This window comes from Diceros bicornis, chromosome 14 (genome assembly GCF_020826845.1).
Source record: "Diceros bicornis minor isolate mBicDic1 chromosome 14, mDicBic1.mat.cur, whole genome shotgun sequence".
Taxonomy (NCBI): Eukaryota; Metazoa; Chordata; class Mammalia; order Perissodactyla; family Rhinocerotidae; genus Diceros; species Diceros bicornis.
This window is the reverse complement of record NC_080753.1, coordinates 29,137,328-29,152,681: the sequence shown is the minus strand read 5'-3', so window position 1 is coordinate 29,152,681 and position 15,354 is coordinate 29,137,328. Positions and strand designations below refer to the sequence as shown.

Genomic DNA, 15,354 nt, shown 5'->3' with positions numbered 1-15,354 from the left:
CAGCTAGGCCTATGTGACGTCTGAAGCTGGCCTGGGACACACGGCTAGGCCATGCTACTCTCCTGTTGGACATTGTTAAACAATCTCACTTAACATCAACATCAGACAAGGTCATTCTGAGACCACAAAAAAGTGAGACAAAACAAGAATACTTTAAAATTTTGTCTGAGCATGGACCAAAAAAACAAGGTCACTGCACAACCTACAAAACACCAAACATCCCCCTCTCCTGGCTAATATGAGTGACTGCTGCTTCTCTAGCAGGTATAGCTTTAGTCTCACTCTAGTCAGCCATCCTCCTAGATAAGATTTAAGATACTCAAAGCATCACCCCTAACAACGTCCAATCCAGAGCAAAGCCCCTCTTCCTTAGACCCTTCCCCAAATCGCCTAATCCCCAAATTCTATAAGTCCTTTCAAATACTGTTACTGAGACATCCCACAATTTCCCATGGTATGCATTCTCCCTCCCTCCAGTAATAAACTCAACTTGTTCAACTACAGCTGTGTTTCTAGTGGTCTGTAGCTGGAGGGCACTGACCAGGCCCACTCAACTGGCTGAAGCAGAGCGTGGGACCATACCACAGAATAGGAAACCAGCAGTATCACTCGGTATATTTACAAACAGAATGGAGAACATCCGCTTGTCTGGAGTTGGTTAAGCAAGCTTCTACCACGTTTCCTTAGGTTCAATTTCTAGAAGTACAATTACTGGGTCAAAGCATAAACAATTTTAAGATTCTTGAGATTTAGGATCTTAATTATAGGTATAATACACCAAGAACATATAAATGCAATTTATTCTTACACTTGATCTAGACTTGAATTTTATTAGCTCAAATACAATTTACTTTATCAATTTCAGGAGTCCTATTCCATCTGTAATAAAATCTGAAATAAGAATATGTATTTATACAAATGTATAATGTGGCTATCCCTAAGTTTAAATGCTTTTTATATATACCTAGCTATAGGCAATTAAAAAAGTTTAAAAGTATACAAAGCCCAGTATAAAAGCAATGCACTGTACGTTTTTCTTTCTTCTGCAGTGTTATATAATTTTTTCTGATTTAAAAAAATCACATAATACATTTTAAAACATAACACTTTATAGGTTCAATGTAGGTTCATCAATTGTAATAAGTGTACCACTCTGGTGTGGGATATTAATAAGGGCAGGGGCAATGCATGTGTTGGGGCAGGAGGTATATGAGAAATCTCTGTACCTTCCACTCTACTTTGCTGTGAACCTAAAACTGCAAAGTCTATTAAAAAAGTGATAACACATTTTAAAATATAACATTTTAATTTAATCACTGAATAATTTCACTTACAATAAAAACTATAGTGACCATGTTAGAACATTTAGAACTCTTTATTGATTAAAAAAATTTTTTAATTGTGGTAAAATACATATAAAATTTACCATCTCAACAATTTTTAAGTATACAGTTCAGTACTGTTAAGTATATTCACATTGTTGTGCAACCAATCTCCACAACTTTTTCACCTTGTAACACTAAAACTCTACCTATTAAACAACTCATTTCCTCATGTCCCAAGCCCTGGCAAGAATTTCATTCTACTTTCTGTTTCTATGAATTTGATTACTCTAGATTCCACCAGATGTACATGGAATCATACAGTAGTTGTCTTTTTGTCACTGGCTTATTTCACTTACCGTAATGTCCTCAAGGTTCGTTAGTGTTGTCACATGTGTCAGAATTTCCCTCCTTTTAAAGGCTGAATAATATTCCACTGCATGTATATATGATATTTTGTTTATCCATTCATCTGTAGATTACCACTTGGGTTGCTTCCACCTTTTGGCTACAACGAATAATGCTGCTACAAACATGAGTGTACAAATATCTCTTTGAGATCTTGCTTTCAGTTCTTTTGGGTATATACCCAAAGTGGAATTGCTAGATCATAGAGTAATTCTATTTTTAATTATTTGAGGAACTGTCATACTGTTTTCCATAGTGGCTGCACCATTTTACATTCCCACAAACTGTGTACAAGGGCATCAATTTCTCCACAACCTTGCCAACAACTGTTATTGCTTTTTTTTTTTGATAGTAGCCATCCTGATGGTTGTGAGGTAATATCTCATTGTGCTTTTGATTTGCATTTCCCTAACAATTAGTGATGTTGAGCATCTTTTCACATGCTTGTAGGCCATGTGTATATCTTCTTTGGAGAAATGTCTATCTAAGTCCGTTGCCCATTTTATAATCAAGTTATTTGGGATTTTATTATTGTGGAATTTAGGAGTTCTTTATGTATTCTGGATATTAACCCCTTATCAGATATATGATTTTCAAATATTTTCTCCTATCCTGTAGGCTGCCTTTTCACTCCTTTGATGTGCAGAAGCTTTTAATTTTGCTGTAGTCCAATTTATATATTTTTTACTTTTCAGTGCTTTTGGTGTCATATCCGAGAAATCATCACCAAATCCAATGTCATGGAGCTTTTCCTGTAAGATTTCTTCTAAGAAAATATAGTTTTAGGTCTTATGTTTAGGTCTTTGATCCATTTCGAGTTAATTTTTGTATACGGTGTAAAGTAAGGTCCAACTTCATTCTTCTGTATGTGATACCCAGATTTCCCAACATCATCTGTTGAAAAGACTGTCCTTTCCCCATTGAATGGTCTTGGTATCCTTGATGAAAATTACTGACTAAATAACTTTTAAATGTATGTTTGCATTTGAAATACAAGCATACTTAAAATACTATAGGATGAAAGCTGTATAGTATTATACAGAAAAAATACTTTTTCATATGGGAGAGTAGAAAAGGAGTACAAGAAAGAAAATATTTTAATTGTAAAAGTTTTCCTTTAAAAATATAAAAGTCGGGCCGGCCCCGTGGCTTAGCGGTTAAGTGCGCGCGCTCTGCTGCTGGCGGCCTGGGTTCGGATCCTGGGCGCGCACCGACGTACCGCTTCTCCCGCCATGCTGAGGCCACGCCCCACATACAGCAACTAGAAGGATGTGCAGCTGTGACATACAACTATCTACTGGGGCTTTGGGGGAAAAATAAATAAATAAATAAAATTAAAATCCGAAGACCTGGTTTGAGTCCCATCTCCCCTCTGCCTAAAGGAATGACATGGAGCAAGCCAGTTAACTGTATATTAGAAAAAAAAAAAAATATATATATATATAAAAGTTGATAAACACTTAAATATAAGGTTAATCACTAATAAGTTTCAAATAATTAAAAATACATCTGATTCATTCTTGCTTTACTTTCACTGAAGGATTTCCAAGACTTAATACCAACTTCTGATCTCTATTTTAACTCTGTGTACATTCTGTTAATATTTTGTATCAAAAAAACAAAAGAAAATTTCTTATCATTGATAATACTGACACTGTCTTTCTTCTTTTTATACTAAATAAAGCAAATTAGTTTTTCTTGTATATTTTTTCCTTTTATACATTTTATTCAGTCTTATTCTAAAATGTTTTATAAAAGGGATCTCATAATCATCTTACTCCCTACCAAAAGTATGCGATTATGAATTGAACAAATTAATTTACATTTTAAGATTCTTTTAAAGTGTTCCTAAGTCTTATGTCACACTCTATTTTTACCATTTCTCTCTTTAATTACCAAGAAAACTGATCACAGGATGATCTCTCCCCACCCTCATGGCTTATAATTTTAAAAACAGGGAGAGAAAATGGATATGGTGGCATAATCTGTCCTGGGACAGCTTTAATAATCAACTCTGCCAGGCTAAACTGTTAGATATTTCACAAAGAAGTATAACACAATTATACTCAATAAAGGAACACAGTCCATGCTGTAATATCTAATTTAAATGGAGTTAGAAATTTGTTAGCTTCCCCCAGTCTACTCTTACGCCTGCCTAAGTTGGCTTCTCCCTAATATACACTCTGCAATGGAAATCGGAAGCATTCTTCCCCTATTGCAAAGTACCAGGTAAAACCAAAAAAGATACTTTCTTCAAGTTTGCTTTCTTTCTGGCTCACATTTTTGGGGAGGGTTAGAAAAATTAAATATTTTGGCCTAAAAGCCTTCCTTCCAAATCCTGAATGCTCCTAAACTGCATGTAAAAAAAAAGTAAACAAATGTTAAAAATATATTTAAGTGGGAGCAAGAGTATCAACAGAAATTTAAAGGGAGCACATGGCTAAACCACAACCCACAGGAAGTTGGCTACATGGTTACCCATTACTAGTAAGTATTTTACTAGTTGTAAAATGTTGTCAAGGCTTAAAGTATGTGGAAAAAATACACTTCAATTTAAAAAAAAAAAACTTTAAAAATAGGAATTACAATATCAAGCATGTAATAGCAAATAATTTTGCTTTTGATAAACTTCATTAACTATATCATTCCTGTAAGAAAATGTCTGATTTACGGCAGGCACTCACTAAATTGTGCTGGACCAGGCCCTACTCTGTTTTTGTATCTGGTTTGGGATAGTTTTAAACCTTAAGATCTAACATAATTTGAAGAGACTGCCTGGGTTTGAATCCTGGCTCTGTCACTTATTGTGTAACTTTGGGCTAATTACTTAACCTCTCTGTACCTTAGTTTTCCCCATACATAAACAAAAAACCAAATCAAATGAAAACAAAAATGGTTAGTTATAGTAGGTTCCTAAATCATAAAAGAAAAAATTGGTAAAATGGACTTCATCAAAATTCAAAACTTTTGTTCCTTGAAAGACCAATTAAGAAAATGAAAAGGCAAGTCAGAGACTGGGAGAACATACTTGCAAAATACATCTCTGATAAAGTGCTTGTCTTGTTGAGTACAATTCAATAAAAAGATAACTAATTTTTTTAAATGGGCAAAAGATTTGAACAGATACATCACAAAAGAAAATACACAAAATGTCCACTAAGCACAAGAAAAGATACCCTCAACATCACTAGTTATCAGGAAAATGCAAAGGAAAACCGAAATGAGATACTGTCTCACACCCATTAGAATGGCTAAAGTTAAAAAGACTGACAATACTAGGGGTTGGCAAGGATGTGAAAAACTTAAACTCTCATGTATTGCTGGTGAGAATGCAAAACGGTTCAGCTACTTTGAAAACAGCGCAGCAGTATCTTATAAAGTTAAACATACACTTACTGTATTACCAGCAAGTCCACTCCTAGGTATTTACCCAAAATAAATGAAAACATATCCACACAAAGACATGTATGTGAATGTTCATAACGTTATTCATAATAGCCCCAAACTAGAAACAACCTCAATGTCCAATTTTTGAATGGATGAACAAATTGTGGTATTTCCACACTGTGAAATACTACTTGGCAATTCAACATGCATGAATCTCAAAATCATTATGCTAAGTGGAAGAAGTCAAATATCAAAGATGACACATGATTCCATTTATATGAAATTCTGGAAAAGGCAAAACTATAGTAACAGAAACCAGATTAGTGACTGCGTGGGGCCCAGTGTCCAGGAAGGACAGTGACTGTAAAAGGACATAAGAAAACATTTTAGGATGAGGAAACTGTTCTATATTTTAATTGTGGTGGTGGTTATACAACTATTACCAAAATTCATCAAGCTATACCCTTTAAAGGGTGTATTTTATTATATGTAAATAACACCTCAGTAAAAAAAACTCAGGGAGTCTTAGACACAAATGTTAATGTGACTAACTGTCCCCTAAACTATACTAAATAAGTTGTACAATCTAAAAGATAATAGCATTGGTGTAAGAATTAAATCAGATAATGCACATAAGGCCCTTTGCCTGTCACTGCAAGTACTTAAAAAGTATTAGCTATTAGTCTTTCAACATATGTTTTCCCCCCCTTACCCTAATATGCTAATGACTGAGTAAATTAACAGGTATTTTTACTAATGATCATGAGTCACCATGCAACTAATAAGGTTATTTTAATTAATTAATTAATTTATTTATTTTTTGGTGAGGAGGACTGGCCCTGAGCATCATCCACTGCCAATCTTCCTCTTTTTGTTTGAGGAAGCAAAAAGCACCTGTGCCAATCTTCCTCTATTTCGTATGTGGGACACCACCACAGCATGGCTTGATGAACAGTGTGTAGGTCTGCATACCTGGGATCTGAACCTGTGAACCCCTGGCCGCCAAAGCAGAACACGGGAACTTAACCACTACACCACCGGGCAGGCCCTAATAAGGTTATTTTAATGCTAAAGGCAGATCGTTGGTATTTACTTCATTATGGTTTAATGTCAATAGTAAGAGGGACGTATAGGTATGTGAAGATTCCCAAATGACTGGTTTGTTTGTTTCTCTCACTTCTCAAATCTGGGGGAAGAATATAATTGGTAGGATTTTTAGCTTCATAATTCCCAGCCATGTTAGTCACATAGCAAGTCACAAAAACAACTTTAATGAAGTAGCCTTCTATCAGAAATCACCAGACCCTTATAGGGGTAGGTGGGGAAGGGGTGAAGCTTTAGTGCTCTTGGATTTACTTATAAGAACAGAGGTAGAAATAATTCTTTCATCCCCCAAATCTATCCCTTCCCAATTTTAGTGATAATACATTTGCTGGAGGGAGCGAAGGGAAAAGAACAAGATTCCTATTACGGAAGTATATTTGAAAATTCTGAGTCATTCTTATTTCAACTTTTTAAAAAATGGGTTATGAACACAATTCTAGGAATTCAGAACATGTAATAAAGATTTAGTTAAGAAAACCCAAGGAAAGAAACAATAATCTCTTCATTCTAATTTCCGTAACATATTCTGTAGTGGTAATAATCAGTTGTCTTACATTGACTCAGTTTTTGTCTTTCCAGACTTCCTGGGTTAACCTCTAAAAAAGACGGTTAAGCATTGTTTCAAAAGGTTTGCATAAAGGCACAGTAAATACAGGGAGTTAGGACCCAAAATGCCATAATACAGTCTTGCCATTCCATTACAAAGCCAGCCAATAATCCTAATACAGTAACAACAACAGTAATAAACATTCGCGTGCTTACTATATGTTAGGCTGAGTGCGAAGCAATGGTGTGCAAGCTTATTTAATCCGCAACATACAATAGTATATACTATTATTATCATCACTTTACAGAGGAAGTAAGGCACAGAGTTTAAAAGATGGTACAGAAGAAGACATACAAATGGCCACCAGGTACATGAAAAGATGCTCAATATCACTAAACATAAAGGAAATGCAAATCAACATCACAATGAGATATCACCTCATACCTGTTAGAATGACTACTATCAAAAAGACAGGAGACAACAAGTGTTGGTGAGGATGTGGAGAAAAAGGAACCCTTGTGCACTGTTAGTGGGAATGAAAATTGGGACAGCCACTATGGAAAATAGCATGGAGGTTCCTCAAAAAATTAAAAATACAACTAGCATTTGATCCAGCAATTCCACTTCCAGGGATTTATCCAAAGAAAACGAAAACACTAACTCGAAAAGATATCTGTATTCCCATGTTCACTGAAGCATTATTTACAATAGACAAGATATGGAAGCAACCTAAGTGTCCACTGACAGATGAATGGACAAAGACATATACATACACACACAAAATGATATATTATTCAGCCATAAAAAAAAGAATGAGGGGCCGGCCAGGTGCCGTAATGGTTAAGTGCATGTGCTCCACGGTGGTGGCCCAGGGTTCGCAGGTTCGGATCCCAGGTGTGGACTGACACACCGCTTGACAAGTCATGCTGTGACAGCGTCCCATATAAAGTACAGGAAGATGGGCACGGATGTTAGCCCAGGGCCAGTCTTCCTCAGCAAAAAGAGGAGGATTGGCATCGGATGTTAGCTCAGGGCTAATCTTCCTTACCAAAAAAAAAGGAAAAAAAAAAGAATGAAATTTTGTCATTTATGACAACATGGATGGACCTTGAGGGCATTACGCTAAGTGAAATAAGTCAGACAGAGAAAAACAAATACCATATGATCTTACTTATATGTGGAATTGGGAGACAAAAAAAAACACACAAGCTCACAGATATAGAGAACAGATTGATGGCTGCCAGAGGTAGGGGGTAGAGGATGGGCAAAATGAGTGAAGGTAGTCAAAAGGTAACAAACTTCCAGTTACAAATGAGTCATGGGGATATCATGTACAACTATTATAGCTAATAATACTGTATTACTGCATTGAATAAATATTCAAATAATATTTGAAATTTGCTGAGAGTAGATCTTAAAAGTTCTCATCACAAGAAAAAAAATTCCATTAATGATGTATGGTGATACATGTTAACTCAACTTATTGAGCTGATCATTTCACAATATATACAAATATCAAATCATTACATTGTACATTTGAAACTAATATAATGTTGTATGTCAATTATACTTCAAAAAAAAAGATAGTACAGAAAGAGCAAAGACACATATACAAACAATGTATAGGTATAGTTCAAATTTATATACATACATATAAGGTATGTGTATTTTTAATGCAATTTTTATAGATAAGCTCTCACAATTCTATTTTAAATACTGAAGTCATAATGGAATCCCAAAATTAGTGTGACTTTCCATTGAAATATTTCTATTTATTCTCTTGGGGAAGGTACAATATAAGGAATCGAGAGAGTTCAATGTACACTATTTGTACTACTGTCTATTTATATTATTTTTGTTTTCTTTTTTTTTTGCTGAGGAAGAGTTGCCCTAAGCTAACATCTGTGACAATCTTCTTCTATTTTGTATGTGGGTCGCCAGCACAGCATGGCTGACGAGTGGTGTAGGTCCGCGCTTGGGATCTGAACCTGCGAACCCGGGCTGCTGAAGCAGAGCGCGCCAAACTTAACCACTACGTGACAGGGCCGGCCCCTGTTTTTCCTCATTTTAATGAAGTAGCTACTGCTATAAACACATAAACATAAAACTATAAACTCCTAATCAATGTTTCTTGTGTTATAGGCAACTGAACACATTATGTTATAGAAGTTTTATCAGAGGTATATATACCGCTCTATCCTAATATTTCTAATTATCATCTTAAGAGGGCCTCTAAAGGCTCTGTCGTTGTGTTGGTTTTAGTCTTCTACAGTTTTTGTTCCTGTACTCTCTACAGTAGGTAAAAGAATGGAATCACAGACTCAGGATTAATCTTAAAGCTCTTCTATAGACGTCTCCTTTTTATAGGAGCAGGGAAGGTTAGGTGGCTTACTCATGTTAACGTGCTGCAGGGAAGGGCAAAGACAGGAACCCTGGCTTCCTAACACCAGCTGGATGCTCTCTCCATGAGACCATGTTGTCTCTAGATAGGTGTGTCACAGGTTCCAAGTCAACTGAAAGTTGCCTCTTTTTCTCTCTGCTCAATATTCTGGGAAACATGAAAGACTCATTCACCATTTTACTGAGAAATCCAGGTAAAGAAGGTTGCAGTATAAATTCTCAGCAATTCTTTTTTTTTTTTTGGTGCGGAAGATCAGCCCTGAGCTAACATCCATGCCAATCCTCCTTTTTCTTGCTGAGGAAGACTGGCCCTGGGCTAACATCTGTGCCTGTCTTCCTCTACTTTATATGAGATGCCGCCACAGCGTGGCCTGACAAGTGGTGCTTCCTGACACCCGGGATCCAAACCCGGGCCACCAGCAGCGGAGCGCGTGCACTTAACTGCTACACCATGGGGCCGGCCCCCAGCAATTCTTAAATCTACTTGCAAAGATAACTGTTGAGAGAAGATCTGTTATCTTAACTCTATCTTCTTCAAGACAGAAATTCAAAGGGTAGAGTAAGAATTTGGGGAGCAGTGGGAACGAAGAGGTCTGACGAGGCTATTTACATTGAGGTCATCTAAATGAAATAATGATGCCATAGCCACGCTGGTGGCCCTAGAGGTTCACATCCCGAAATCAACAAAAACGAAAAAAATTCTGCATTAACTGTCATCATTAGCTGCTACATCAAGAAAAAGAATCTGTATTTGATTTTGATTGCTACCTTATTGAAACACAAGATTCATCTCACATGAGCCTTTAACCCACTAAGGACCCAAAGGGGCCCGGAGCAGTGGCACAGCCAGCACTAGAGCTTGAAGAGACTACAGCTGGACAGGAAGCAGAAGTCGCCATGACACACAAATGCCTATGAGGACCAAGGAGGGTGGAGTGGCAGAGAGGCAGGAGTCTACTCTTCAGCTCCTCACTTGCTGTTTCCTTCCCCAGATCCATGCTTAGTTAACAATTCAACTAAGGTGTAGAGTCAGAAAAAGAAAGGAATTAAAATCAACACTGAGCCATGGTGGTGGACGGGGGGATTACCCCTTTTCTCCTACACTTAATCTGGGAACAAACTAGAAGTCTGTTATATCTGTGGCAGAACAGAATAAAAAGACATTGTAATACAGCCACTAACTTCCAATAAGTCACATGGTCCACAAAGTACAATTTGATATATGGGCTATTATTCTTCTTACAAAATTAAAAAAACAAGAATACTAAATTAACTGAAGACATTTAAAAGCATTTGAAAAGACATTAGTAAAAATCACATTTAACACTTGAAAATAGTAGTTCTCAACCTTTTTTCCTCAAGACTCCTTTACACTTAAAAATTGAGCTTCTGTTTATATGACATATCTACTGATATTTACCATATTAAAAATAAAAAATTGTTGTTTACCAATTCATTTAAAAATAACAATAACCTCATTATATGTTAACATAAATAATTTATTTTTATGAAAAATAACTATATTTTCCAAAACAAAAAAAACTTAGTGAGAAGAGTGGCACTGTTTTATAATTTTACAAATGTAAAATGTGTCGGACTTAATAAAAGACAACTGGATTCTCACACTTACTTTTGCATTCATCTACTGCAATTTTGGTTGAAATATATGGAAAAAATCCAAACCCACAAAGATAGATAGTTGAAGAAGGTAGGAGTACTTTAATAGCCTTTTCAGATAACTGTGAATATAATCACCTGATACCACATCAAAACTGGACGAGTGGTAGTTTCACAAAAGTTAGTTGCAATGTGGAATCTGAAGGCATATCAATGAACATTTCATGTTGTATTACACTAAAATCCACTGGGCTAGCTTGCACATTGAATGGATCTTCTACTCATGCATGATTTTGTAACATCACACCTTGGTCATCGAGAAAATATTGATTCGCTGAATTATACAGCTCCTCTGAATATTAACACATTTCGTTGTATAATATTTTAAAAATCATATCTATTAATACCCATTGATCTCATCAGAAGTCTTTTAAGTTTGGGAAAGCTGTCACGCTCACAGTGGCAGATACAAATTTTCCAAAACTGTAATTTTCACTTGAAAACTCAATGGCAACAAATATTGTCAGTTGTTTTCCTTGAAGTGACAGGCTCACTTCATTTTCAAGAAAATATCTGCCAAATACTGAATAACCAAGCCTGAAGAATCATAGTTTGCCCTTTCAAATAAAAACGGTGTTTCATAAACAAAATGCAGCTAGTTTAGCTCTCAACTAAAACAAGTACATAAGTGCTTTTCCTTGAGACAACCACTGTACTTGGATATGCAGAAGAGCTTAATGTGTGCTCCCCCTTTCTGTCACAAAAATACCAAAACAATGTGAAACTGAAGGATTACGATTTAATAAAATTAATTTTTTTACACTTTATCAAGGACATTCTTAAGTGAAGCTGGCTTTCCTTTTTTTTTTCTCATTTAAACAATGAATGAGGACAATGAAACATACATGGCTATCGGTATGTATAGTTTGGTGCCACCATCCAGATTCGTGCTAAGGCACCAGCAGTTTTTACCACTGCAGCTTTTGTACCATCAGTGCAAATGCCAACATGGGAAAAAGGTAAATAACATCTTAGTATTATTATGAAAATAATTTTGACATTACGGACTCCTTAAAAGGATCTTAGGGAGCCCCAGGGATCCACGGACCATACTTTCAGAACTACTGCTCTAAAATACCTTTACTTTTGGCAAGGATAGGACCCACTAGCTCCTATATAATACAAATAGCAATAAATATAAGTAAAACACATCTAAAAAAAATACCTTCTTACCTTTGCCAAGACTAAAGACAAATGGTTCATTTCTATCATGACTGGAATCAAACTTCTTTCCATTTGACAATTTTCCTTTATAATGGACATAAACTTTGTCTCCAATCATCGGTGTTTCCTCACTATTTCCCAATCTTTTGACAATCTAGAAAAGACAAACATCAAGAAAAAGGAGGTGGAACTTTTTCCTTCTAATCAGAGAATAAAAAGGTCACACAAGTCCATTTCACATCACCCAGGCAGATTTGCAAATAATTATCTGTCCTTTCTAAAGGTTTCCCTCTAATTTCTCTCAATAACACTCACTCTTTCAATTTCTCTCTTTCTAACACTCACTGTTAGAAAATTGTCCTATATTACTCTAAATCTTTAGTGCTATATTTAATTTTATTGTTGATCACACTTTTCCCTCAAAATAATTAATCAAGAGATCCTGCTTCACTGGTTTAATGCCCCACAATTTGACACTAAAATCTCTCAAAACACAAAGCTAGTCCATATACCAACTGAAACCAAAAAGATTAGTGGACTTCAAAGAACATTCAAAAGGAGGTCTAAAGCGAAGTTTCAAAGGTGAGATTTTATTTGCTTCCCTCCTTTGTTAAAAACACTAGCTTTTGGTTAGATTCCACTAGACTGGTTTAATTCCAAAAAACCCAATTTCTTGGTATAACAGGTTACATTTCCTATTATTTGAAGAATATTCAATGTGTAAAAAAAACAGTATCACTGCACAGTTTCATATGATGCCGAATAACTTGTTTTCTAGTAAAGGAAATGCCAAAAAGCTCCAAGCTGAAAAATATTTAGCTATCATAAAATCCAGTATATTTATTTTGTTCTTGGCAGAGCAAGCCACTAATGCAGTTGGTCAGTTCTGGGAAAAGAAAATCAAATCCAGGCATGTGGTGGTATAATTTATTCTGTCAATCACCTCTGCCAAACTAATCATTTTTAGTGGATAGCAGAGGATAGTAGTAGCTAATGTCCAATGAACATCTTTTTTGGGGAAGGGTCTGAAATTTTTATCTAAAGAATTCAATTATTTGCTCCTAAATTCTTCTTTGAGATGTGTCCTCCTGCCCCATCTTCATATCACCACCCAAACGCTTAGATGAACTTAGATTCTACAACTTTCTTAGCTCAAAAGCCCAGACACTCGTTAAAGAAAAAGAATCATTATTGCAACTCCATCAAAAAACTGTCAGAAGTAATTAATGAATTCAGTAAAGTTGCATGATATAAAGTCAACATACAGAAATCAGTTGCGTGTCTATACACTAACAACAAAATATCTGAAAAAGAAATAAATAATCCCAGAAATGCAAACCAAAACCACAAAGAGATATTACCTCACACCTGTCAGAATGGCTATTATCAAAAAGACAAGAGATAACAAGTGTCTCGACAAGGATGTAGGGAAAAGGGAACCCTTGGGTACTGTTGGTAGATATGTAAATTGGTGCAGCCACTATGGAAAACAGAACAGAGGTTCCTCAAAAATTAAAAATAGAACTACCATATGATCCAGCAATTCTACTGCTGGATATTTATCCAAAGGAAACAAAAACAGTAACTTGAAAAGATACATGCACCCCCACGTTCACTGCAGCATTATTTACAACAGCCAAGATATGGAAACAACCTAAGTGTACACTGATAGACGAATGGATAAAGAAAATGTGGTGTGTGTGTGTGTATGTATACATATAATGGAATGTTATTCATCCATAAAAAAGAATGATATCTTGTCATTTGCGATAAATGGATGCACCATGAGGGCATTATGCTAAGTAAAAGAAGTCAGACAGAGAAAGACAAATACCGTATGATCTCACTTATATGTGGAATCTAAAAAGAAAAAACAAAAAAACACACCCAAAAACTAAGCTCACAGATACAGAGAACAGACTGGTGGTTGTCAGAGGCTAGAGTGGGGAGGGTAAAAGAGGTAAAGGGGGTCAAAAGGTACAAACTTCCAGTTATAAAACAAATAAGTCATGGGGATGTAATGTACAGCATGGTGACTACAGTTAATAGTACTGTATTGCATATTTCAAAGTTGCTAAGAGAGTAAATCTAAAAGTTCTCATCACAAAAAAAGAATTTTTGTAACTATGTATGGTGACAGAGGTTAACTAGACTTATTGTAGCTAACATTTTGCAATAGATACAAATATCGAATCATTATGTTGTACACCTGAAACTAATATAATGTTATAGGTCAATTATACCTCCACAAAAAAAAAAGAAAAGAAAAAGAAAACAATCCCATTCACAACAGCATCAAAAACAATAAAATAGGCATAAATTTAACGAAGGAGGTGGAAGATCTGTACACCGAAAACTATAAGATTTTGATGAAAGAAATTGAAGAAGACACAAATAAATGGAAGATATCCTATATTCATGAATCAGAAAAATTAATATTAAAATGTTCATACTGGGAGCCGGCCCAGTGGCGTAGTGGTTAAATTAAGTTTGTGCGCTCCGCCACGGTGGCCCAGGGTTCGTAGGTTTGGGTCCCAGGCGCAGATCTACACACCACTCATCAAGCCATGCTGTGGCAGCATCCCATATACAAAATAATAGAGCAAGATTGGCACAGATGTTAGCTCATGGACAATCTTCCTCAACCAAAAAGAGGAAGACTGGCAACAGATGTTAGCTCAGGGCCAATCTTCCTCACAAAAAAAAATTTTTTAAGAAGTTCATACTACCGAAAGACATCTATAGATTCAATGCAGTCCTGTATCAAAATTCCAATAGCATTTTTCACAGAAATAGAAAAAGCAATCCTAAAATTCATATGGAACAACAAAAGACCCAAAACAGCCACGGCAATCCTGAGAAAAAACAAAGCTGGGGGAATCACACTTCCTGATTTCAAACTATATTACAAAGCAACAGTAATCAAAACAGGATGGTATTGCCATAAAAACAGGCACACAGACCAATGGAATAGAATCAAGAGCCCAGAAATAAACTCTAGCATATACAGTCATCTAATATTTGACAAGGGAGCCAAGAATACTCAATGAGGAAAGAAAAGTCTCTTCAATAAACAGTGCTGGGAAAACTGGATGATCACATGCAGAAGAATGAAATTGGACCCCTAGCTTACACTACTCACAAAAATTAACTCAAAATGGATTATAGGCTTAAACATCAGACCCAAAACTGTAAAACTCCTAGAAGAAAACAGGGAAAAAGCTCTAGACATTGGTCTTGGCAATGATTTTTTGGATATAACACCGAAAGCACAAACAACAAAATAAAAAATAAACAAGTAGGACTACCTCAAACTAAAAGGCTTCTGCACAGAAAAACAAACAA

The 15,354-nt window shown here is 35.8% G+C and overlaps 1 protein-coding gene across 9 annotated transcripts in view; it reads right to left on the bottom strand.

Moving 5' to 3' along the window:
* Positions 1-15,354, bottom strand: part of FKBP5 (FKBP prolyl isomerase 5) — a 98,374-nt gene that overhangs the window by 41,345 nt on the left and 41,675 nt on the right. For all 9 annotated transcript variants that reach the window (XM_058554513.1, XM_058554511.1, XM_058554514.1 and 6 more), the window contains one exon: positions 12,019-12,163. In XM_058554513.1, coding sequence (XP_058410496.1) covers positions 12,019-12,163 — 145 coding nt within the window. The remainder of the gene's footprint in view (positions 1-12,018; positions 12,164-15,354) is intronic.